This window comes from Thunnus maccoyii, chromosome 12 (genome assembly GCF_910596095.1).
Source record: "Thunnus maccoyii chromosome 12, fThuMac1.1, whole genome shotgun sequence".
NCBI classification, from domain to species: domain Eukaryota; kingdom Metazoa; phylum Chordata; class Actinopteri; order Scombriformes; family Scombridae; genus Thunnus; species Thunnus maccoyii.
The window spans coordinates 24,274,257-24,296,025 of record NC_056544.1 but is presented as its reverse complement, the minus strand read 5'-3'; the positions used below and the strand labels follow the sequence as shown (position 1 = coordinate 24,296,025).

Below are 21,769 nucleotides of genomic sequence, written 5' to 3'. Positions count from 1 at the left end.
TAGTCCATGTTGGCTTAAAGGTTCAGATTCAAAATTAATTCTTGACCTTGACAACAGTATCTGAGAAAGCAATCTCACTAAGGTCGATTTATTAGCTGTTCTGGAGCTTTTGGTCCCATGAGCTTCAAAATGATCTTAAAGAGCTAAAAAAAAATTACCATTCCACAGCAATTGGTCAAACTGCATCTGCTGGTGAAGCTTATGTTGATATGATCAGCAGCACCAGAAAAGCTACTAAATGGACCTTTAGTGAGATTGTTTTCTCAACTTCTGTTTCTAAGGTCAAGAATGGACTTTAAACCTCGGCTATACTGTTTCTACCTGTAGCGGAATAATCATTTAGACGGTGAGCTTTAAAGTTCATTCTTGACTTTACAAACTGCAGTTGTAAAATAAATAAATCTTAACTCCAAGTCCACTTATTTAAAAAGAAACAGTCCTTTATTCAAAATCTCAAAATTTCTGAAAGTTCAGAAGTATTACCAGCAAACTAAAAGTACTCATTATGCACCAAACCTCGTCAATGTTGTCTTATTATTATTGTGTACACTGTACTTTAATGATGTAGTATGTTGAGGTGAACCTAATTTAAACACCTCAACAAAAACACAGATATAAACTTTGTCACCTCAGATAATTTTTTATTTCTACCTTGTATGCATATGTCTAAATGTTTATATGAATATAAACTATATCTAATTTAGGCTTTTCACTCTGCTATATGCACTTAATTCCAACATACTGAGATTTGCTTCATTGCGTTCATGTTTGATGCACATGTACACTTCAGATGTTTAATGTCTCTGTCTTGTTTGACTCGTTCCCAGTTTTATGTTCTGGTTTAGAAACAGTATTTCATTTAAATGTATTTCTTACAGTTGAAATGACAAATAAACTTTATATACTGTTGCATAGTTTAATCTATATTAATGCACCATCTTACTCTGGAAAGTAACTAGTCACTACACTGGTCTAATAAATGTATGCAGTAAAAAGTACATTTACCTCTGAAACAGTGAAATAGAGATAAAACAGCATAAAAATGGAAACACTTAAAAGTACCTCAAAATTGCACAGCACCTGAATAAATCTACTTAAAAACAATGATGACTAATAATACACAACATTAATTTGCATTATAGAATTCTTTTATTTGATATATTTACAAAGTACAACAAACAAAAAAAAAAAATAGTGTCAATAACAGGTCACATTTTTTTTATTTTTTAACCACTGCTCTGGGCCTGTTTGTGTCGGCCCTGAGAGTTGAATAGATCGCATCCCACCATGATGAAAACCACAGGGACCTCCACAGCAGCTTCAGCTGCATGTGATGTAAATCTGATCTCTTTTCAGTGCATGGCTGACTGAATCCTTTCAGTACCCCTTTATTTTACAGTTACCGATGTGCTGATGACCAGCTGCTATGCTGCATGATTTCTAGACCTGTCTCTATAGTCGCGGTGGTTAAACCTTTGTCTACTGGAAAGAGCATCCGGTGAAAAGTGGCTGCTGGAGTAAACAAACAACTACAGGCAAAATGTGCTAACATCAGGCTGTTTTGTCTTACCCAACAGTGCATCTGCATGAATTATGGACACGTTTCTCAACTAATCTGATACAATGTGATGTGTTAAGTGGTCAACCTTTCCGCTGGCAACATGTTTTTCTCTGCAAGGACACATGATGTACTTTTAATAGAAGGTACCAAAGTACATACATGCTATCAGACAGTAAACACTCCTGGAAGTGTTTATCTTCCCCAACAGGGACCCCATAATTAGAGAAAACATCACTCTGCACATTAAAAAAAACACTGGGAATCACAAGGGGAAGCACTTTGCACAGTAACTCTAAACTATAATGATCACTGTAACCACAGCAAAGGCATCCGGAAATCATCATCTCAATCACTTCAAATCAATACCTGGGAATTGGGGGGTTATCACTCGGGGAATGGAAACATTAGCTGGTTGAATTACAGTAGGTGCTGGGAACCTCTCATGAGGCGTTCAATGCTCACTAATCTTTTTTTTAATTCTTTAAATATTAACAAACTTACACTCCTTTTTTTACTTTACTCTCTTTTTTTTCCAGTTTCTTTACACGTTAATAAATCATTAACTCGTTAAGTCAACTCCTGTACAGCCTGTGCAGAGACAGGTGAGTGTTAAAATTGAATGAAATAACTACATTAACGGATCACTAGCTTGGTGTAAACCAGGGATGTCATAATATTGCAAATTCACACCACTTTAAAACTACAATCTTGCGTGTTTAGCTGAAGGATAGCAGAACTTCCACCTTATGATGAGGCCTAAAATAATAACTTAAGAGTGCAGTTGCAAAGGCACCGTTTATACCCGTGAAGTGGTTTGACAGATTTCACCATGAGGCTAAACAGTATTGTAAAAAAAAACTTGGAGAAAGTCTTTTTTTTTCCATTTCAAAAGGAATGCAGTTAACAATCAAACCGTGTAGAAGCTGTGGCAACCGTTTACAAATTAACGCGGAGATGTTAAAATCTCAGTTGTGCGTTCGGTGATTTTAGACAGAAGAGAGTGTGTTTGTGTGTGTATGTGTGGTTCCTGGTGGTTTTTATTTCCTGCCTCCTCCTCCTCCTCCTCCTCCTCCACACGGCTTCTACTTTGAGGGAAAACGGTGTCGACGGTCTGGTCACACTCCCGTCTGACCTTTGCTTCACACTCTGTCACCCTTCCATCACTCTCTCCCTGTCGCTGACGCACACAGAGTGATCCTCGCCCCCGGTGACTCTGATGGACCGCCCTGTCACCTCATCACATGATGGAGCACTGCTCCGCCGCCCCGGCCCCAGTGCCTCCTGGGAGATTGAGGGACTCCATGTCGAAGTTAAAGCCGGGAGGCTGGAGGGGAAGAAGAAAGAGGAAGAATGATGTCATGTCTAAATTGGGTTTGGGTGAAATGACAATACATACAATGTCATACTGGTCATACCGTGGTGGTTATTCCTTTCATGTCTATGGGTGGACTGGGTCATTGAGGGCAATGTTGTAAACCAATGAACAACTTCTTTATAGCAATATTGTTTTTTTAAAAGTGTTTTACGTCAATGTGATAAAGTTCCTTTAATTTTCTGGTATTTCATTTGCTGTATTAGCTTAAAACCGTCAACCCTGTCTGGTTATTTTGTCTAGTTTGTAAGTTTATTTTTCTAGAAAATATACTTCATCAGGATACATATCAGTTATTGCAATGTAAAATATTGTCCATTCCTAGTCTAAACCATCTAAGGTACCAAACCTCCTTCACATGTTTGTTCCTAATCCAATACTATTACTAAATACTATATTTGTGTTCATTTTGTGCTAAGAAATTGATCAACATCATCTCCTGAGATTAGCATTTGAAACTATGTATGCATGATTGCATTCTTGAACAAATTAACCCAGATATTATATTTTCTTTTATCGAGGACAGCAGTGAAACATAAACTCAGATCAGGACCTCTCTTACACACCCTGCTGCTGAAACACTCGTCCACGCCTTCATTTCCCCCCGTCTTGACTATTGCAACTCACTCCTCTACGGCATCAGCGCTAGCTCCACCAACAGACTCCAACTGGTCCAGAACGCAGCCGCCCGACTTCTTACTCACACCAAATCACCCCAGTCCTAACAGAGCTCCATTGGCTTCCTGTCTCTTACCGGATCAACTACAAAATCCTGGTTATCACCTACAAGACCCTTCACCAACTGGTCCCCTGCATATCTCACGGACCTCCTCTTCTTCTACCAACCCTCTCGGTCCCTCAGATCCATCTCTGCTGGCCTTCTCTCCACCTCCAAGCCCAACCTCCGCAGTTTTGGGGACAAAGCGTTCTCTAGGGCAGCTCCAGGCTCTGGAACTCCTTGCCCAAAGACATCAGAGACTCATAGCCCCTCATTGTTTTCTAATCCTGCCTCAACATCCCCCAAGACCCCTCAAGACCCCTCTCCCCCATCCATCCATCCATCCTTGTGTGTCTGTGTCATGTTATCTGCTGTTTGTCTTATTAACACCACTCCTTATTGTACAGTGTAAAGCAACTTCTTGAAAAGCGCTATATAAGTATCAAATATTATTATTATTATCATTATAAACTACTATTCAATAATGTCAAATATACATAAATTGTGTTTTCGTTGTATTTATCTTAATACAAATCAAAATACTGTTCTGACTGAGAGACTGTAAACTCACCGCATCTCCTGCTAGCTCTTTCGGTGGTTGGCCCAGGTCTTGTAGCTGCAAGTAAAAGTGATATTATCTCCAATGAGTGCAAAGACATCAGTTTGCAGGCCATATCATCCACTGCTGCAGGCTCCTATTGCAGTAGTAGCAGCACTCTAATGTGTGATGTCTGCATCGTGTAAGCACTACTCAATAAGACATTTCCCGGTGACAGCGGCGGGATCTGCAGTGTGTCAGCTGCAGTGATGGCTGAATGCTTTTCACAATCCAAATATTTAAAAGGCACAAGAAAAAAAAAAAACATTGTAGAAACAAACTTGCATGTCGACTGACTCTGGTTCCTTCTCTGTAACATTCACATTTAAATATTCAAACATGCGGACTGAGTGAATAGAGACGGCGTTGTTTCACCTGTTGCATCAGGTCCATGATGTTCTCGAACTTGCTCTCTTTATCTCCGGCTGCTTCTTCCTCCTTCTCAAAGTGCTTACAGATTTCTCCCATGATTTTGGACTGCTGCTCATAGCGCTGGTAGTCCTCTGAGCTAAGGCCAGGCTTGTTGGCATCCAACCACTCTGGGTACTATGAGGGGGAGGGATTGTTGTGAGTAGCCCTGGTTTAGTAGACTGGAGACAACGGTAGTTCTATTAAAAACACACAAACCTTGGTAGTTATCTCTTTGAGAGATGGATAAAGCACTTCCTTAGAGAGAAGGTTCTGCATGATGGACTGCATGATGGGCAGGATGTTTCCTTCTTCACCACCCCCTTCACCGCTCTCATCCAATCCCAGGCCTTCTAGAGCCTTGACAAGATCGTCTCCAGCTAGTCCTGTGGACTGTACGAAAAAACACATCCGATAGTCAGTAACGTGTTTTATGTTTGCATCTCTCATAAAGAAAATCAATAGTTTGATTCTCATTTGATCCACCTGCAGGTTGTCTGCGTTTTTAGCCAGGCCACGGAGGGTTTCTTTAAGACAGGAAGTGAATTCTTGTTGGGAGGCGGTGTCAGTGCCTACATAGAACACGGGGATAACATTTAGGGCACGGGAACAAAACGGTAAGCGGACGAACGCATGTAAATCACAAATAATAAAAAAGTGTAGACCTTACCAACTTTGCCTGCAGCTTCAGACAGTTTTTGAAAGTGCTGGAGTAGGTCTGGCTCCTCCTGGGCCAGCTCAGTCATGGCTTTCTCCCACTCCTCCTTGGCTTGGGCAGCCATGTCCCCCTCGAAGAGAGCCTCAAACAGCTTGCAGTCCTCAAGCAGAGGCGGCTATACAGACAGACAGAAAACATGTGAAGGTTTTTCTAGAGGAATAGGGAAAGACTAAGAGCACCTAATTGTATCAAACTTTCTTCTCTGGCTGCTTTTAAAATTTGCGGTTTCTTTTAAGTTCTAGATAACCCCTTTGCATAACAGGCACTCTTTCAAGAAGTCTGGAACTGGAAATCTTATTGACTGTAAAGAATAGTATCCACAAGCTCCAATTATGGTTCCTTTTACCAAAGTTCCTACCCACAACAAAATACCCCTGCAACTGAGAAAGCACTTTATGATGAGCAATGAACTTATGGAGTGGAGTTTACTGGACTCAATTTTGCTGATAAATCAAATGCAAGCTTTGCAAGTTACACAAGCACCATTAAACAAGTAATAAAACTAACCAACAACCAACCAACCAAGGTGAGGAGTAATGACAAGCAACTCATTTAATACTTTGAATCTTTCAGAAAACAAGATATAGAATTGCTGACAACAATTTGGAATAGTCTGACTAGATCAAAATCTATCAAGATTTGGTTTTCTTTTACTAAAAATGATGTTTAAAGACTTCAATAACAAAACATCTCACTTAGGATTCTCCTATTTGCACAAATTTTACAGTTTTTTGGGGGTTTTTTTTTTGGTTTTTTTTTTTTTTTTTTTTTTTTTTTTTTAAAAGGTGAGCATTAAAGATGTGAGCATTAAAAAAAATCAACACACAAACACAACAAACAAACCTTCTCTGCTCCACTGTTGGCTGAGGAGGAAGGAGCTCCAGGTTCAGGGGCCGGAGGGGCAGCCGGCTTGTCGAAGTCATCCAACGCACCTGAAAGGAAGAGACAACATTAGAAACACCCCGGTTACCGCCAAAGATATTCACCCAAATGTGAGAATTTAGTAATTATCTACTTATTCCTATGTCCGGCAAATGTCTCCAAACAACCCATGCAACATATTCCAACTGATTTTACTACGTCCAAAAGTTAAACAGTCGCCCCATCATAGCTTTTATTTTTTTCACTGGTTCTGCTGTGGCAACAAGTGTTCCTGGTTTATGCTATAGGGCCACTACGGAGCAGTTCAATGGGTGTTTGCAGCTTTGGGAGCTGTAAGAAAGATGACTTTATCTTTATTATTATGAATCAAAGGTGAGGTGGAACAACAGCTCAACTTCTGGTTTTCATGTTTCAACTAATATCAATATGAGTTCATACCATACCATCAATATACCAAATAATGATCACAATTTCACAGAGCCCAAGGTGACATCTTCTCGTGCTTCTTTAAGACCCAAATGTATTCAATTTACTATCATAGAAGACAAATATTACTATTTCAGAAGATGGAAGGAAACAATAAAATTTTGGCATTTTTGCTTCAAAATGACCTCTAAAAAATGCTGCAAATGAGGTTTCCATCCTTCAATGAATTACTACTCATCACATCTCTACTATAAGCCAAAGAGACATTTAAGGCAAGGTAAATGTATTTATATAGCACCTTATCCTACACAAGGCAACCCAAAGTGCTCCACGGAAATACAGAAAAACAAGACAAGTAAGAACAAGCAGATCAAAATGCACAGAGAACAGCTAGAAATCATAAAAACATTAAAACAATGGAAACATAAGTATGTAAGCAACAAATAATGAATAAATAAATTAGTTAAAAGCAACTGTAAAAAGATAGGTCTTGAGTTTAGATTAAAAAAAAACAACATAAAGTAAAGTAAAGCCATATAATTCACACTTAGTTGCCAGTTCATTTATTTAACGAAGTTTGCAGATGATCTGTTCTCAAGGTGGCTGAGTGAAAAAAGGGAGATGGGCGATACTAGCGCTGGGGTCTTATAATAAGTGGGAGCTGTGCGGTTGATACCTCCTGGAGCCTCGTAGGGTAAATCAATAGTGAGAACCATCTAATACAGCAGCTTTGCAAAAAATAATAAATTGTACCTTCACTGAGGTTAAAATATGTTGTTGATTTAAATTTACACTCATTTTGAGGCCTGTACTTTATGGTGCTCATTTCAGTTGTGGACGTTATAACACAATACAAATATAGCGCCACAAACTACAGTCTTTAAAGGACAGGTTCACCGTTTTTCAAGTTTGTGCAGTGGAAGTGCAGCAACGAAAAGAGGGACTTTGGCACTAAAAAGACTGTAACGTTGAAAGATATCTACTTGATTTGACTCATTTGGAAAAAGAAACTTGTTTCAATGTTCATTTGTGCATACACAGTAGTTGAAACTAGCTCCACCTCCAGCAGCTACAACAGTAACATGCTGCTCTAACACTGATGCTTCAGTATTAATAATCTAATGATGTCATACATAATAATATATCAGTCAGAGGGATCAAACCACTACTTTTACTGCAATACTTTAACTACATTTTGCTGCTAGTAAGTTACCAATACATTGCTGCAATGGTACTTGGTAAGGAATCTGAATACTTCTTCCACCGCTGCCAACTGAGATCACAGTAACACACCATCATACCGAGTGAACACAACAACATTAATACTTTGATTGACAGTTCAGTCGCCATTTTACATCGTCGGTTTTACATTATATCTAAACAAAAAGAAAACTCAAGGGCACGGACATTATGTGTGCAAACCGCTCGGTGGATGAGGATGGATGACAGCCAGCTTCATGTTCAAAATAACATCACAAAGACAACAACAATGACTTTTTTTACTTGATGTCGTGTTAAATAATTGTGCCAACTGAACAGATTATTGATGATAACTTGAGTTACTAGTTTGACAACATTTGGGAGCCAACTGTCCACATCCAACGTGACATACACAGACAGAGAGACGTCCTAAAACTCAATCAGCATCCGTTTTTTTAACAACAAAAACACCCATACTGTCGTTAATGTTGAGATCGATGTAATGACTTAAAGTGAAACCTTACTGTCCAATAATTCATCCAATTCTGCATCGTGTCCAGTGGACTGCTCTCCCGATCCCGACGCCATGATGTTTCCTTCTTGCAGGTTGTCCGAAAACTGACGTTTCTGTCGTGAAAAATGTCGCGGATAGCAGCGCGTCACGGCCAGGGCCTTTAATTGAAATCTGGCGCCATCTGGTGGTAAAGATAAAAAAATATAAAACTACTAAACACTAAATGGTTTCATCTAACATCACAGATATCAAGTGGCGGAAGAAGTATTCACACTGTACCTAGGAGCTTCTTGTTAGTTTGGTTGTTGTTTTATCAATAATAATTAATATTGTTTGATTATTCTGGATATTTACTTTATTTTGATTGGATTTATTTTTTTTTGTTGATAGTTATGCTGTACGAGAAAATAATTAAACTAAACAAATATTTAGTTTTAGTCAACTAGTATGTTGTTTTGTGAATTAAGTAACACTATGGGCACCTGAGGTTATACAGGAGGGAGGTACCAACACAACAATGTAAAAATACTCCATTACAAGTAAAACTCCTGCATGAAAAATCCTACTTCAGTAAAAGTACATAAATATTAGCAGTAAAATGTAGTTAAAGTATTGCAGTAAAAGTAGTAGTTTGGTCCCTCTGACTGATACATTATTATATCTGACATCATTAGATTATTAATACTGAAGCATCAGTGTTAGAGCAGCATGTTACTGTTGTAGCTGCTGGAGGTGGAGCTAGTTTCCTACTTAAATAAAAGTACATATAAATGAATGAATAGTTTTATTTTCATGTCCGGTCATTTATATGACCCACCCGTAATGGAATTAGTCAGACACATTCCTCAACAACAAACCAAACAATCCGGCATGTAAACCAACCATCATCCAACACACAGTACAACACATCAACATCACCCACACATAAACATAAAACGCCTACAAACGACACTCCAGTGGATGTTCGACCATAGAAATACAACAAATATACAAACACAGCCCCATAAGCACAAAACACAACATCCAAACAAAACAAAATCTACATATGCATCCATTGATGCCAAACATTGTATATTTGATCCAGTTTAATAATCCATAATAATTAATATATAATACATTTTAAGTGCATTATGAAGGGTTCTTCTAATGGTCAGTATGAAAAGGAGGACTCATTGTGGCAAGAAAACCCTATTTTAATGCTGATTTGGGCTCCTGACTGCTGTTTTAAGACAGACTTGAAAAATGATGAAGCCATCCTTTAATACAATCTGGTTTACAAACTGTGGTATTTCAAAATTCAAGAATTTTCTTGTTTTACAGGACTCTACACACACACACACACACACACACACACACACACACACACACACACACACACACACACACACACACACTACACCACACATGTTGTTCTAGGTCACTTTTGGGGACATTACATAGACTTGCATTCATTTGCTGGGGACTTACCCTAACCATAACCTTAACCATTGACCCAAAAATCTTCATTTACTAATTGGGGACACGGATTTTCTTCCCAATTGAACAAGCCGTCCCCATTTAACTGGTCTTTAAACTGAAATTTGTCCCCGAAAGTAGCCTATGACAGACCCTCACACACACACACACACACACACACACACACACACACACACACACACACACACACACACACACACACAATGCGCCAGCTGTGACATTTCAGTCTATAGATAATAATGGCGCAATGAAATTAAAGCAATCTTGTGAGAATGTGCATGTGATAGCTACTTTTCTCCCTCTCGGGCAGTTTTTTTTTTCGACACGGTCAGGAATCACGTCAGATCGGTCAGTAAATAAACCCGGTTGTCAAGGGAAACTGCCGCCGTCGCTAGGCAACGCAGACAAATAATCTCAGAGTATGTGAGTAATAGCGATGACAAATATTTAGCATTTTTAGATCTGTGTTGATAGTAACGCTGGTGGTTGAGATATTAAAACAAAAATGACGACATTAAAAAAAAAAAAATCGGTAACACTTCATCGGGGGTTTTCCAACACAATAACAGTCCACTTTAAGATAAAATCATATAATGATCCTTCATAATTCACTCCCTAGCCTACAGCACTTCCTATTTTATTACTTTGATTTTATCTTTGCAGTTGCTTTTTCCCATTCTAGTCTTCTTGCCTTCCACGTATTATTGTAATAAATTTTGTATTATTGCCTTTTATGTATTATTCCTTTAATCGTGTGTGACTGTATTGACGCAGATGTTAATCCTCCAGCCTGACTGAAAAGTCAACTCCTGTTGTTTTTTCGGTCAACTCCTGTTGTTTTTAAATGTGCTATAAAAATAAAAATGACTTGGCTTGACTATAGGAGTTAAATAAATACCAACAAAAGTAAATAGATGTTTTCAGTCTGACCTCATGAATTTATAAGACATTTGGAAAACAAGTTCTTGGTGTCATTGACACTTATGTCCGGATGTTGCACATTATATTTAGTGGTTGATACAGAAAACAACTACGTTCAAAAAAAAAAACACGACACGACACATTCATAAAAGCACTAGTTTTATTTAAATATTATTTTTATTTACGATGCTAATCCATCAAAATGTGGTAAATGCGGTAGGCTATGAACTTCTGCGCCACACTGGGTGTGTTCAGCACGTGTGCAAAGGGTGGTGGTGGTGGAGGAGGAGGAGGAGGAGGAGAGTTCAGACAGATGTGAATAACGGTGCAGAGATTTGATGCCTAATTTGGTCTGCTGGGCGGGGAGCTGCTCCTCTAAGCTGCTAGTAAGTCAAGTCAGGGAGCCGCAGTCAGGAGTTGCAATCTACCATTGAAGAGCAGAGAGCAGCTGCTGCCAAAGTACGCAAGGTAACAAACCCTCAGATAACATTGATTTCATGTGCTGATGTCTGCGTTAAGATGAAAATGTTTTTACGGTAGACTGTGCAAGGATAAGACTTTGTCCAGCTGCAACTTGTTGCATCTTGCTTACCTGCATGTCTCCTGAGAGGAATGAGACACAATCAGCAGTTAAAATGATTTTTTTTTTTTTTTTGTAATGTATTTTTTATTTTTATTTATTTATTTGCATGTTAGGGTCCATTTTCACAGCTTTAAAAAAATGGAGCTCACTCTTAAAATGAATTCAGAAAGGTGTCTTTATGAGGAGAGAGTTGAGAGTGAAAGGTAAAAAATTTGGTATAAAAACCATCCAAATACAACTTAATTTATGTGTGAGTTGCTCATTTGTGAGTTTATTGCAACTTTATCATGCTTTCAGTATTTTTTACTTTCAGTATTTTTTGTTTGAAATGTACAAATATTCAGCAATAGTTTATTGTTTTCAAAGGCTGATTTTCTGTGCAGCAGGTATTTTTGAGAAAAATGTATTTTTTTTTTGGTACATTTCTGTATCTGTTTGTGTTTTGGCTGTAGTGTGGTGGGAGCAGGGTGCGGCAGGCGGCACACCCACCTTCACTGTCAATGAATGAACGTCTGCATGAGCCTAAAACACAGCTGTCACACTGACACACACACTGACACACAGACACATACACTCTGCTTTACAGGGCGTTTTACTCTATGTTTTTGTGCCTTTTGGCTCACTGATTTAGATTCCGCAGAACTGTATCTATGTTTCCCTCTTCCTCGGTACGTAGGTGTGGTGGGTCAGCCTGCCTTGAAAAAGCTGATAACCCTTCAAAACTAATCAGTGTATGTTTCATTGGAGAGATTTAGTGTCTCGTGATGGTTTAAATGCTGTTTCCCATTCTTCTCCGGCCTGACAAGAATGGCATTCTGGGGGAAAATGATGAATATTTAGTTGTTTTTTTGGTTTGAAAAAGGTCAAATGTGAAAGTAGATTTTGCTCCATTCTTCGCACTGGCACAATGGTTAAACCCTGACACACAATTATTAAGCTCTTACACACACACACACACACACACACACACACACACACACACACTTACACCCACACACTGACATAGTTTGCCAACAGAGCCTGTCTTGTGCTTCGACCTACAGATCCTTCTTAAGTGGATTACAGGTGAAATCGAGTTAGTGATGTTGTGTCATGACAACCAAACAAGCAGCACACATGACCTCTTTGCCTTAGACAAACACTGTTTCCTGATGTGTGTGTGTGTGTGTGTGTGTATGTGTGTCTGCTGTTTATATAAAAACTGACTGACTGCAGAGAAGCATGTTGGTATCACATCCTGTTTGCTGTCCTGTTGCAAGCTTGATGCGTGAACCTATTTTCAGCATGTCTCCATCTGGGGAAGTGCGCCTGTTTGTGTGATCCTGTCATGTTTTCCATGCTGTGCTATGAAAAGGCACTTTTTTCTACACTAGGCTCTCAGGTCATTTTTTTTTTCTTTCCTTTGCTATTTTTCCTCTCCCATTTCTTTCCTGACTTCATTCCATAAGCAGCAAAGTAATGGCGGGAGGAGTGGCGGAATCGATTTTTCCATTACGACCCTGTGTATACGTTTATTTTGAGTGGTTTACATGAAGCATAATTGGTACCCTGACTTTAAAGCTGGAGTGGGAGTATTGAGCTGGGAGGGAGAAATAGGACAACTGATGGAAAAGTGGGGGAGTAGCCGCCAAAAGAGACTATGAGGAGGGAGGGAAGGAAGGAAAGGAAAAGAGAGGAAAGGAGAGAACTTGGCAAATATGACAAAGTTACCAGTTGTTCAGCAGCAGCCAGACTGGAGCACATCTGGGACGCATCAGTAAGTTGGAAAATCTTACAAGAAATAAGGGAGGAGTGGGGGGGGGGGGGGAAGAGAAAGAGGGAGAGAAAGGAGGGCGGTGAAAGCGAGGGGCCCTGCGGTGACTCACTCTTGTGCTATTCCACTCCATCACTTTGTTTAAACTATTTGTCCTTCTGCAGCCGAGGCACAGGGCTTCCCCCGAGTTCCTCCCTCGTTTTACTCCCCTCCCTCCCTCCCTCCCGTCCCCTCCCTCTTGGCTTTAAGTGAGTCATCCTGCAGGAGTTTTAGGGGTTTCTTTTTTTCCACCTCTGTCTCTTTTTTCGTCATTTTCTTTGTATTCACACCTCAACCAACTTTTTACCCCTCCCTAGCCTCGGCTGTTTCATAGCTGTTTTAATGGGACAAATGTAAACAGGCCCTTTCTCCTTGTTTATAACTGTCTCTCTGTGTATACTGGGAACACAGGCCCGCCATGCTTATGGTGCCAAGTGGACGATGGGTGTGAGAAGGGATGGGAGGGAGGACAGCTAGTAAGGTCAAAGTGTTTCTGCACTGGAAAAAACATCCATCTTATCTTGTTGTTAAATATCTTTTTGTTGTCTGAAATCTTGTTTGTTTGTTTGGTTTTTTTTCAGTTGGTTTCAAGACTTTTCAAGAAGCGAGTAACAAAAAAATCTTGGTACTGGTGGCGTGATCTTCAACGTCACATTCAGAAAAAAATGTTCAGCAATAATCATCAGTGTTCAGTGTCCGTCCTATGCAAGAGCTTCTTTATAGAGACGACATTATGCTCAGACGTTCAATAGAAATCCATCGTTGAGGAGGAAGAGGATATCGGCTTTAATAGCAGTAGGCTCATTAGATCACAGCTGTTGCGGTTTGAGTCATTTGTCTCAACTGGAAAAATCCCTTCACTGCCTTGCAGTACAGCTGAATGCAACCACTTAACACCTGACTGCATGTCTCTAGGGCTTGTTGAAAACATGACATCACCAATGATTTTCAGAAAAGGGCGTTGTGAAACTGGAAGTTTGGCGCCATTTTGTTTTTTTTATTTTAGAGTTGTTAAAATATGAGGGTAGCTGGTGGGTAGAGCGAGCGAGCAGCAAATGTTATATCCTGACTGATATTGGTCGATCAAGGAAACAGACCAAAACTAGTGTTCAAATGAGTAGTAAAATATCTAACTACTTTGATAATCCATTCATCATTTAAGTCATTTGTCAATGCTAGATTTCAGCTTTGCTGTTTTTCTCTGTTTTATATCACTGTAAGTAATTTTTGGTTTAGACAAAAGAACCAATTTAAAGATGTTACTTTGAGTTCTTGGAAATTGTCAGTATTTCTTAATCTGGACATTTTAAAGATGAAATAATCAAATCAGTCACATCAGCACATTCATTCTCTTACAAATGAAAGGTTTGAGGTCTCATTTTCATCTTCTATCTTCTGTTGACAAACAAAATTCAAAATTAAATTAGCTACTAACTTTTTTTCAGAAGTTAGATGAGTTGCATCTTAAAACGCACGTGACTTGTGACTAATAAAACATAATAAAACTCAAGTCCTTAATAAAGAATGATGTATTGTGTATTATTAAGAGTAAAACACTTAGCTAATCTTGATTGATGCCCAGAAGTACGTCACCTTTTCCACTTGAGCCCCGCCCACTGCTAAGAGCGCAGACGATGTCAAAAAAAAAAAACTTGTCTGCTGTCTTATTGTCACTTCACTTGGATGTTTGAGCTACTGAAGGGGGAAAGTTTCTCTGAGCTCACCTTAAATGGGTTTAACGCGTGTTTGGAGCCAATCGTGGTCCAGTATACAACTTACACAAGTGTGAAGTGGAAACTTGAAGCCTTCGGTGCACAAACACTTAGAATAGACTTTACGGTGAAGTAGGAGACATGAAGTGAACGTATTTGAATATTCATAGATTCTGGATTTTTCATTAGGGCAGACGGTGAAAATATAATTTTAAGAATAGAAGAAAAGAAGATAATTGTACTTTTGTTGGTGGGAAAGTGATATCAAATGCAAATTATTATTCCAAGCCAAGTGTTATTTACATGTCTGAAGGTGATCTTGAAGATCCAACAGCATTAGATTCAAACCCTTGCTTAGACTTTTCCAGTGTAGATGAAATCTCCGAGTGGGGGTGGAACAAGTGAGGCAGTCCCTGTTTACAGCACGATGACAGACACACTGTGGGGTCGGTGGAGGTTGCAGCGCCACACCCGTCCCACCGAGGACATGAGCATGGAGGAATGTCAAGAGTGAAACAGTCTGCTCTCAGTGCAGGAATGCTGTTGAGAAAGCAGTCTGTAGTTTGATATGAGGCAGAAACTACCAGAGAAAAAAAAAAAAAGCCAGAGTGTTCACCAGATGATTTGACCAGATGTAAATGTGCTGTGACCAGGGTGACCACAGTGAAGTCATTATTTGTGGTTTGAAATTGTGTTTGCATGGTTTCACTTGTTGTTTCAACCATTCATAAAAATACAATAACATCATTGTGTGTCTCAGTAAATGGTATGTAGGAGTGGAGTACTGAGCCTGTTTGAGTTGCAAGCCGTTGCCCTCATGTGGTCGTATCTTGTATTTCATCTAGAGGTCATAAAAATTACACACAGCCCTAAAATATTGCTTTCTAATTCTTTCATTTTTTCTGCATTTTTTTTCTCTTGCAGTTCTCTCTCTCCGAGTGGCTGATGGTAAAAATCTGAGGAAAGGACTCCCAAAAGTAAATTTGACAAAAGAACCACATCTCAGTTTCTCTCGTCACCTTCTACATCCTCCATCATGGCTATAGTCTTCCATACCAGCCCCCTCCTATGGACACGGTTGGCAGCCATGATCTTCGCCTGCGTGGCTTTCTCCGTGGCCGTGCATGGCGGCAGAATCGTCCATGGCACCGGAGACTGGTGCATCTTCTGCTGGGCCTTCAGCTTCGCCGGGACTCTGCTCGTTATCCTGGTGGAGTTGTTCGGCCTGCAGACCAGAGCCCCCCTTTCCTGGAAGAACTTCCCCATCACCTTTGCTTGCTACGCCGCCCTGCTCTGCCTGTCTGCCTCCATCATCTTCCCCCTCTACTTCCTCAAGGGCTCCACAGGCCAGCGTGAGAGCGACTTCCGCATCGTGTCAACCGTCTTTTCCTGCCTGGCCACTATCGCCTACATGTGCGAGGTGAGCATCAGCAAGGCGCGTCCAGGCGAGGTAGCCGGCTACATGGCCACAGCCCCTGGCCTGTTGAAAGTCTGCGAGACCTTCGTGGCCTGCATCATCTTCGTCTTCGTCAGCGACCCTGTGTTGTATGACCGCCAGCATGAACTCAAGTACTGCATGGCCGTCTACTGCATCTGCTTCATCCTGTCAGCGGCCATCATTCTGCTCTGCGTAGGAGAGTGCACCGGCTGCCTTCCCTTCCCATTTGCCCGCTTTCTGTCTGCCTATGCCCTGCTGGCTGTGGCCCTCTATCTGTCAGCAACCATCATCTGGCCCATATTCAACTTTGACCCCAAGCACAACGGAACAAAAGACAGGCCAAGCAGTTGCAGCGGCACGCAGGGGCTGTGCATTTGGGATAAGCTCATGGCGGTAGCCGTGCTCACCGCTGTCAACTTCATCCTCTACCTGGCCGACCTGATCTACTCCGCCCGCCTGGTGTTTGTCAGCGCTTGAGGGAAGAGAAAGGATGTTAGGCCAGCAGTATGCTCCAAATGAAACTGAATTTGGCATGTTCTCAAAGGCTGTTGAACTGCTGTCAAATATGGTGCTGCGAGCAAATGCCAGTGTACTCACCGCAACTCCGGTCAGTTCGCATCCACACCCACTGGAGGAGCTCTGAGTCATGATGCGACCGTAGAGTTAAACCACAGCTGGTTTAGTTTGAGTTGTATTGTAATCTGGTGTGACACTATTTGTTGTTTGAAATGTTTAGTTCTTGAGCAAATTATAGTACTTGTAGTACAAAATACAAGACTCCCATATTACTTGTGTTACATTTGACCAAGGATGTACTAGAGATGATGTATTGGGGGCAGCAAACTAGGCTTTTCAAAGAGATTGATCAAATCAAAATCTTGTGCTTTTTGGGCCCCAAACTCAAAATCTTGTCTCTGCAAACCTGCCAAATTTGATTTTGTGTGAAGTATACTGCCTGCCTGAGGGCCTAAGAGAGAAAAGAAGAAGAGTAGAGGGAGAGGTTGAGGTCAGTGGCTATGTTTACATGTACAACAATATTCCCTTAAATTACTAAGGTTTTGGGTTCATGTATTAGAGTGTGTATAAACGTCAAACCTTGCTTCCAGTGGCTTGGATAGACTCGTAACCTGATTATGAGAGAGCTGAATGTGATTGCTGGAACATGACATTATCCAAGAAATTAAAATACATGTTTATCCTTTTTAATGGCAGATCACTGCCAACTTGGTGCCCATTGTAATACTCAAAACATACATAATATTTTTTTATATATGCATACAGGAATGTTTGTTATCTGGATATGAGTAAGCTATTAAAATAATGTCTGACTCTAAAAAGGATACAAGCTAACACCCAAAATACTATGTGCATGTAAACATAGTCGGTGATGACAAATGGAGAAAAACCAAAGTAAATGGTAGCTTATTATTTTTTGCATAATGTATATGTCCGTGTTCTGCCTTAAGTCTGTTTTCGATTTGACGTCTGAAATAAAGAGACTGCTGAGGAGTATTTTTGTTCACAACTGAAGAAATAAATAAAGAAAACAATCAATGAATTTTAGTTGTATGGAGCTTAGATTAAATTAGTTGTTGAAGAAAAAAAAAGACAATCAATTGGAAAAAGATGGTTTCAAAGAAAAGTACAGTAAATTTCAGTAAACATAACTTCACAAGATTAACAGGGAATGGGACTGACTATTTAGTTTTCCCAACAGTATGCAGTGCAGCTGATCAGGTTGCATCATTTATCAGTGAACCTGACTGTTTTAAGACTCCAGTGTTACAAGACTTGAAGTAATGCAAAAATAGTTTATGTGATGTTAAGATGAGCGCTAGGCCAGCTTTTTGCTCCTGTTATGATATATGTGTATGTGTATCCGCAAGCTACAATCAAAGGCAAGAATATATATGTGGAAAGAACATATGCAAGATTGTGGATTTAAAAAAACAAGTATGGTTTAAGTGCACTTAATATTAGTATTTTCTATGTGGGTTTTCCTGGTGTGTCCAAACATTAAAGCAACTGTTAACACCAAACTCACAGCAATAAATTAATTAACATCGTCATCGATTGGGTCTTTTGATTTTTGTACTGCTGTAAAAAAAAAAAAAAAAGAAAAAACTCAGAGAAATAGACCAAAAATGATGCTTCTCTCTCTGTTGATGTTAGTGTTATATTCTTTAACTTTTTTATATTCCACTGTTCATGCCTAAAGAGTGCATACCACATCCATGTTGTAGGAAAATGTAATCCAATGTTTCAATAAAACCACATTGTAAACAGATGAGTGTGTGGTTGTTGTATTTTATGTTCTGGTTTGGTTAAAGGTGCCCACTTTCATGATTTTTTTTGGCAATGCTAACAGCTCTAGTGATGGCCGTTGGTCCACCACTTTGGTCTGGACTGAGATATCTCGACTATAATCACATGGATTGCCATGAAATCTGGTGCAGATATCCGTAGTACCCAGAGAATGAATCCTAATAACTCTGGTGATCCTGACTTTTTATCTAACACCCCCACCAGGTCAAAGTTTTCACTTATTTAGTGAAATATTTCAACATCTATTAAATGGATTGGCACAATATTTGGTACAGACATTCATGGTTCCCAGATGATATAACCTAACGACTTTGATGATCCCCTGACTTTTCCTCTAGCGCCACCATGAGGTTGAGGTTTCTGGTTGTAAGTGAAATGTCTCAACAACTACTGGATGGATTCTTGGCAATCCATACAATTTCGTGTTCATACATGAAAAGTTCAGGTGACCCTTAATTTTTCATCTAGAGCCATCAGGTCAAGTTTCTTTTGTCCAACACTTTGGTTTACAGATACCTACAAAACGATTCCCATCAGTTTCAGCTCTTTATGTTTAGAGATCATTAGCAAATGCTAAGGTGCTAAACTAAGATGGTGAACATGGTCAAAATTATCATGTTGATGTCATGGTTTAGCTCAAAGGCTTGAATTGCTTAGCTTTACTTAGCTTTAGGCTCTTTGTTTATATTAACACTGAAGTAAATGTCACAAGGTTGTTGGCACTGCTATCTCTGAAAACCAACACCAAAGTTCGCAACTCCACAATGTTCTCGGCCACTTTCAGCTCATTGTTTCAGTTATAGACTGATTAAACCAAAACAGCACCACTCTCTATAAACCCATGACTCATTGCTCCCAGTACAGGAGCTAACACAAGATAACTATACACAACCTGTCCGCATAAAGGAGCCTAAGATATCTGCCAAAGCGATTGGATTGGTGCCATATATGTGTAAAACATTCACTGGTGAGCAATGCTGATTGCTTGACCTGAAAGTAGACTGAGTATAAATCAGCATCTGCTCCATGCACACTTCCTTGTTTACTTTATCTCTCACCACACTTTCACCTTTCCGCACCTCCTCCCTTCACTGCCACATTGCCTCTAGCTCTGTATGGACCCCTGGATGTCTCACAGGTGCTTAAGTGTACCAGCTTCATGTGATGTGACTACTGGTGGCCACCGCTTCTGGGGGGGATGGAGTGGAACATAGTCAACATTTCAGTTGCCAATAAATCTTTACTTTGGCCAGGAAAGGAGACAGCAACGCCACCCAGTTCAGACACAATGACATGGAGTTTATTTTGTTAAAGGAAGGGTTGTACCCTCTGGCATGGGAACATGGCTACTAGAATAATCCAGCTGTTGGTGAGTTAGGAATTAGTGTACCTGGAACATAGAGCAGATAAACCAAGACTGTACTTCACAAAATCCAGACTACATATAACAGGCCTGCTCTCACTGTGACCTGGGTTTGAGTTTTTGTGTTTCAGGGTGTCAGTAATGCTTACCATACACTAGAAGACTTTGAAAAGACTTTGAAAAGACTAAAGTTTGACACCCTCTCACATCTTGCAGGGTCACTATTTGCAAGACTACAACTAGATTCCTTTTTGAAATTAAACTGGTGGAAATTTACAAAAAGAAAAACTGTTGTTGAACAATGGAGCAGAAACAGAAGCAGTGTTTGGCCACAGCTGCCCTCAGGTGTGCAGTGGTTTGTTCTGAAAATCCAACTGAACAACAACAACTGTGAAGAGAAACAACACAACACACAATTTTCATTTCCGTTTCTCAGATCATATCAGCTAAGACAATCACATTTCAAAAGGTTTCTTCTTGTACTTGTATTTTTACAACTTTAAAAGAGCCACACGGTTTATACAGCTGCCCACATCAACCATTAACTATCTATCTATACTTTCAGCTGCTGGATGTTGGAGTATTTCTGTTTTTAAAGTCTACAATCTGCATGAAATACAGTAGAAACAGCAGCAGGCTGAATAATAATACAAAGGCAGAAAGTCACAGGTTTAACTCCTCCAACTGGCCTGACATTACGTGTGAAAAACCAGTAAATACATTGCAGACACACAACAGCTGACAAAAAGAGGAAGTCATATTTTAGGAAATATTGGTTTTTTTCTGGGTGAATAAAAGTTCATGTGACTTTAGCTAAAGGAAGCTAAAGGGAAATGACAATGCTGAGCTTTCAAGTTTCATCAGGACTCATTAACAGCACCATCAATCACATCATGTTAGGAAAGTAGTTTAAAAACACGTACACAAAGGGCAACCATTTACTGCATACTGTCATTAGAAAATGAGTACAATCAGCCATCGTCAGTAATCAATACAAACACACATTATAAGGCTGTAAACCATTAATCAAACCAATAATTCAGCAGTTTCTTTAGCAGTTACTTAGTGTTTCTGTAGTGGTGACAAAACGTTAAAAAAGCAGTTCTAATTAAACTGAAGCTCACCGTGCTCTCTGGGGAAAATATTACGCCGGACTCCCTTTAAGAAATATGACATATTAACAATTCCTTATGTGTCAGCAAAAACACATAACTCTAGAAACACAAGATAAAATACGTCATATGTTGCCAGTCTGGTAAATTCAGCATCAATATAATCCATAAAGATAAACTGTATTCCCGTGCAAACTTTACAATTTGGATTTTGTCATCTCAACTTGCTACCAGCCTCTGTTGGTTAGCTGCGCTATTTTAGTGGGAGAAGACGGTGGGAATGAGAGGCGAACTGTTTCAAAGGTTAAATTTCTCACTAAAATACATGCTGGTTGGTGGATCAAATACAAGTCGAATTAAAGACTGACTCATAATGATGTTAATTCACCGCCTATCGTGTGTGTATGTGACGGTATTTGAGTAGTTTTTCCGGCCGTTACTACCCTACCCTACCCTTGCTGCTTCCTGTTTGGTGCTGGAGAGAACGCACCTGGTTGTTGACAATGTTCATTTCATTGAACTTCACTATTTGCATGAGCCAAGACTAAATACTTATGATAATATTAAACATGTTTGATTTTATCAGAACGTCAAGACGAGACAAAGACTGACTTAAAACAGCTTGGACTCAGTTTTTTGACCACCTTACT

The 21,769-nt window shown here is 39.8% G+C and overlaps 2 protein-coding genes across 3 annotated transcripts; one reads left to right on the top strand and one right to left on the bottom strand.

The window, feature by feature from the left end:
* Window positions 1-1,126: 1,126 nt before the first annotated feature.
* pex19 (peroxisomal biogenesis factor 19) lies at window positions 1,127-8,513 on the bottom strand. The gene is made up of 8 exons (XM_042428705.1): window positions 8,408-8,513; window positions 6,219-6,307; window positions 5,328-5,490; window positions 5,144-5,229; window positions 4,877-5,050; window positions 4,625-4,795; window positions 4,223-4,267; window positions 1,127-2,885 (listed from the first exon to the last, which is right to left on the bottom strand). Exons 1-8 carry the CDS (start codon window positions 8,469-8,471, stop codon window positions 2,799-2,801), a joined length of 879 nt encoding a protein of 292 aa, XP_042284639.1. The 5' UTR covers window positions 8,472-8,513; the 3' UTR covers window positions 1,127-2,798.
* A 2,604-nt stretch (window positions 8,514-11,117) lies between these two features.
* myadmb (myeloid associated differentiation marker b) lies at window positions 11,118-18,606 on the top strand. Of its 2 annotated transcripts, none has more exons than XM_042430049.1 (2): window positions 11,118-11,253; window positions 15,806-18,606. In XM_042430049.1, the coding sequence occupies exon 2, from the start codon at window positions 15,918-15,920 to the stop codon at window positions 16,794-16,796; it is 879 nt and encodes a 292-aa protein (XP_042285983.1). In that variant the 5' UTR covers window positions 11,118-11,253; window positions 15,806-15,917; the 3' UTR covers window positions 16,797-18,606. The 2 variants fall into 2 exon arrangements, with proteins under 2 accessions (XP_042285983.1, XP_042285982.1); XM_042430048.1 differs by having other exon boundaries at window positions 11,118-11,262.
* Window positions 18,607-21,769: the final 3,163 nt, after the last annotated feature.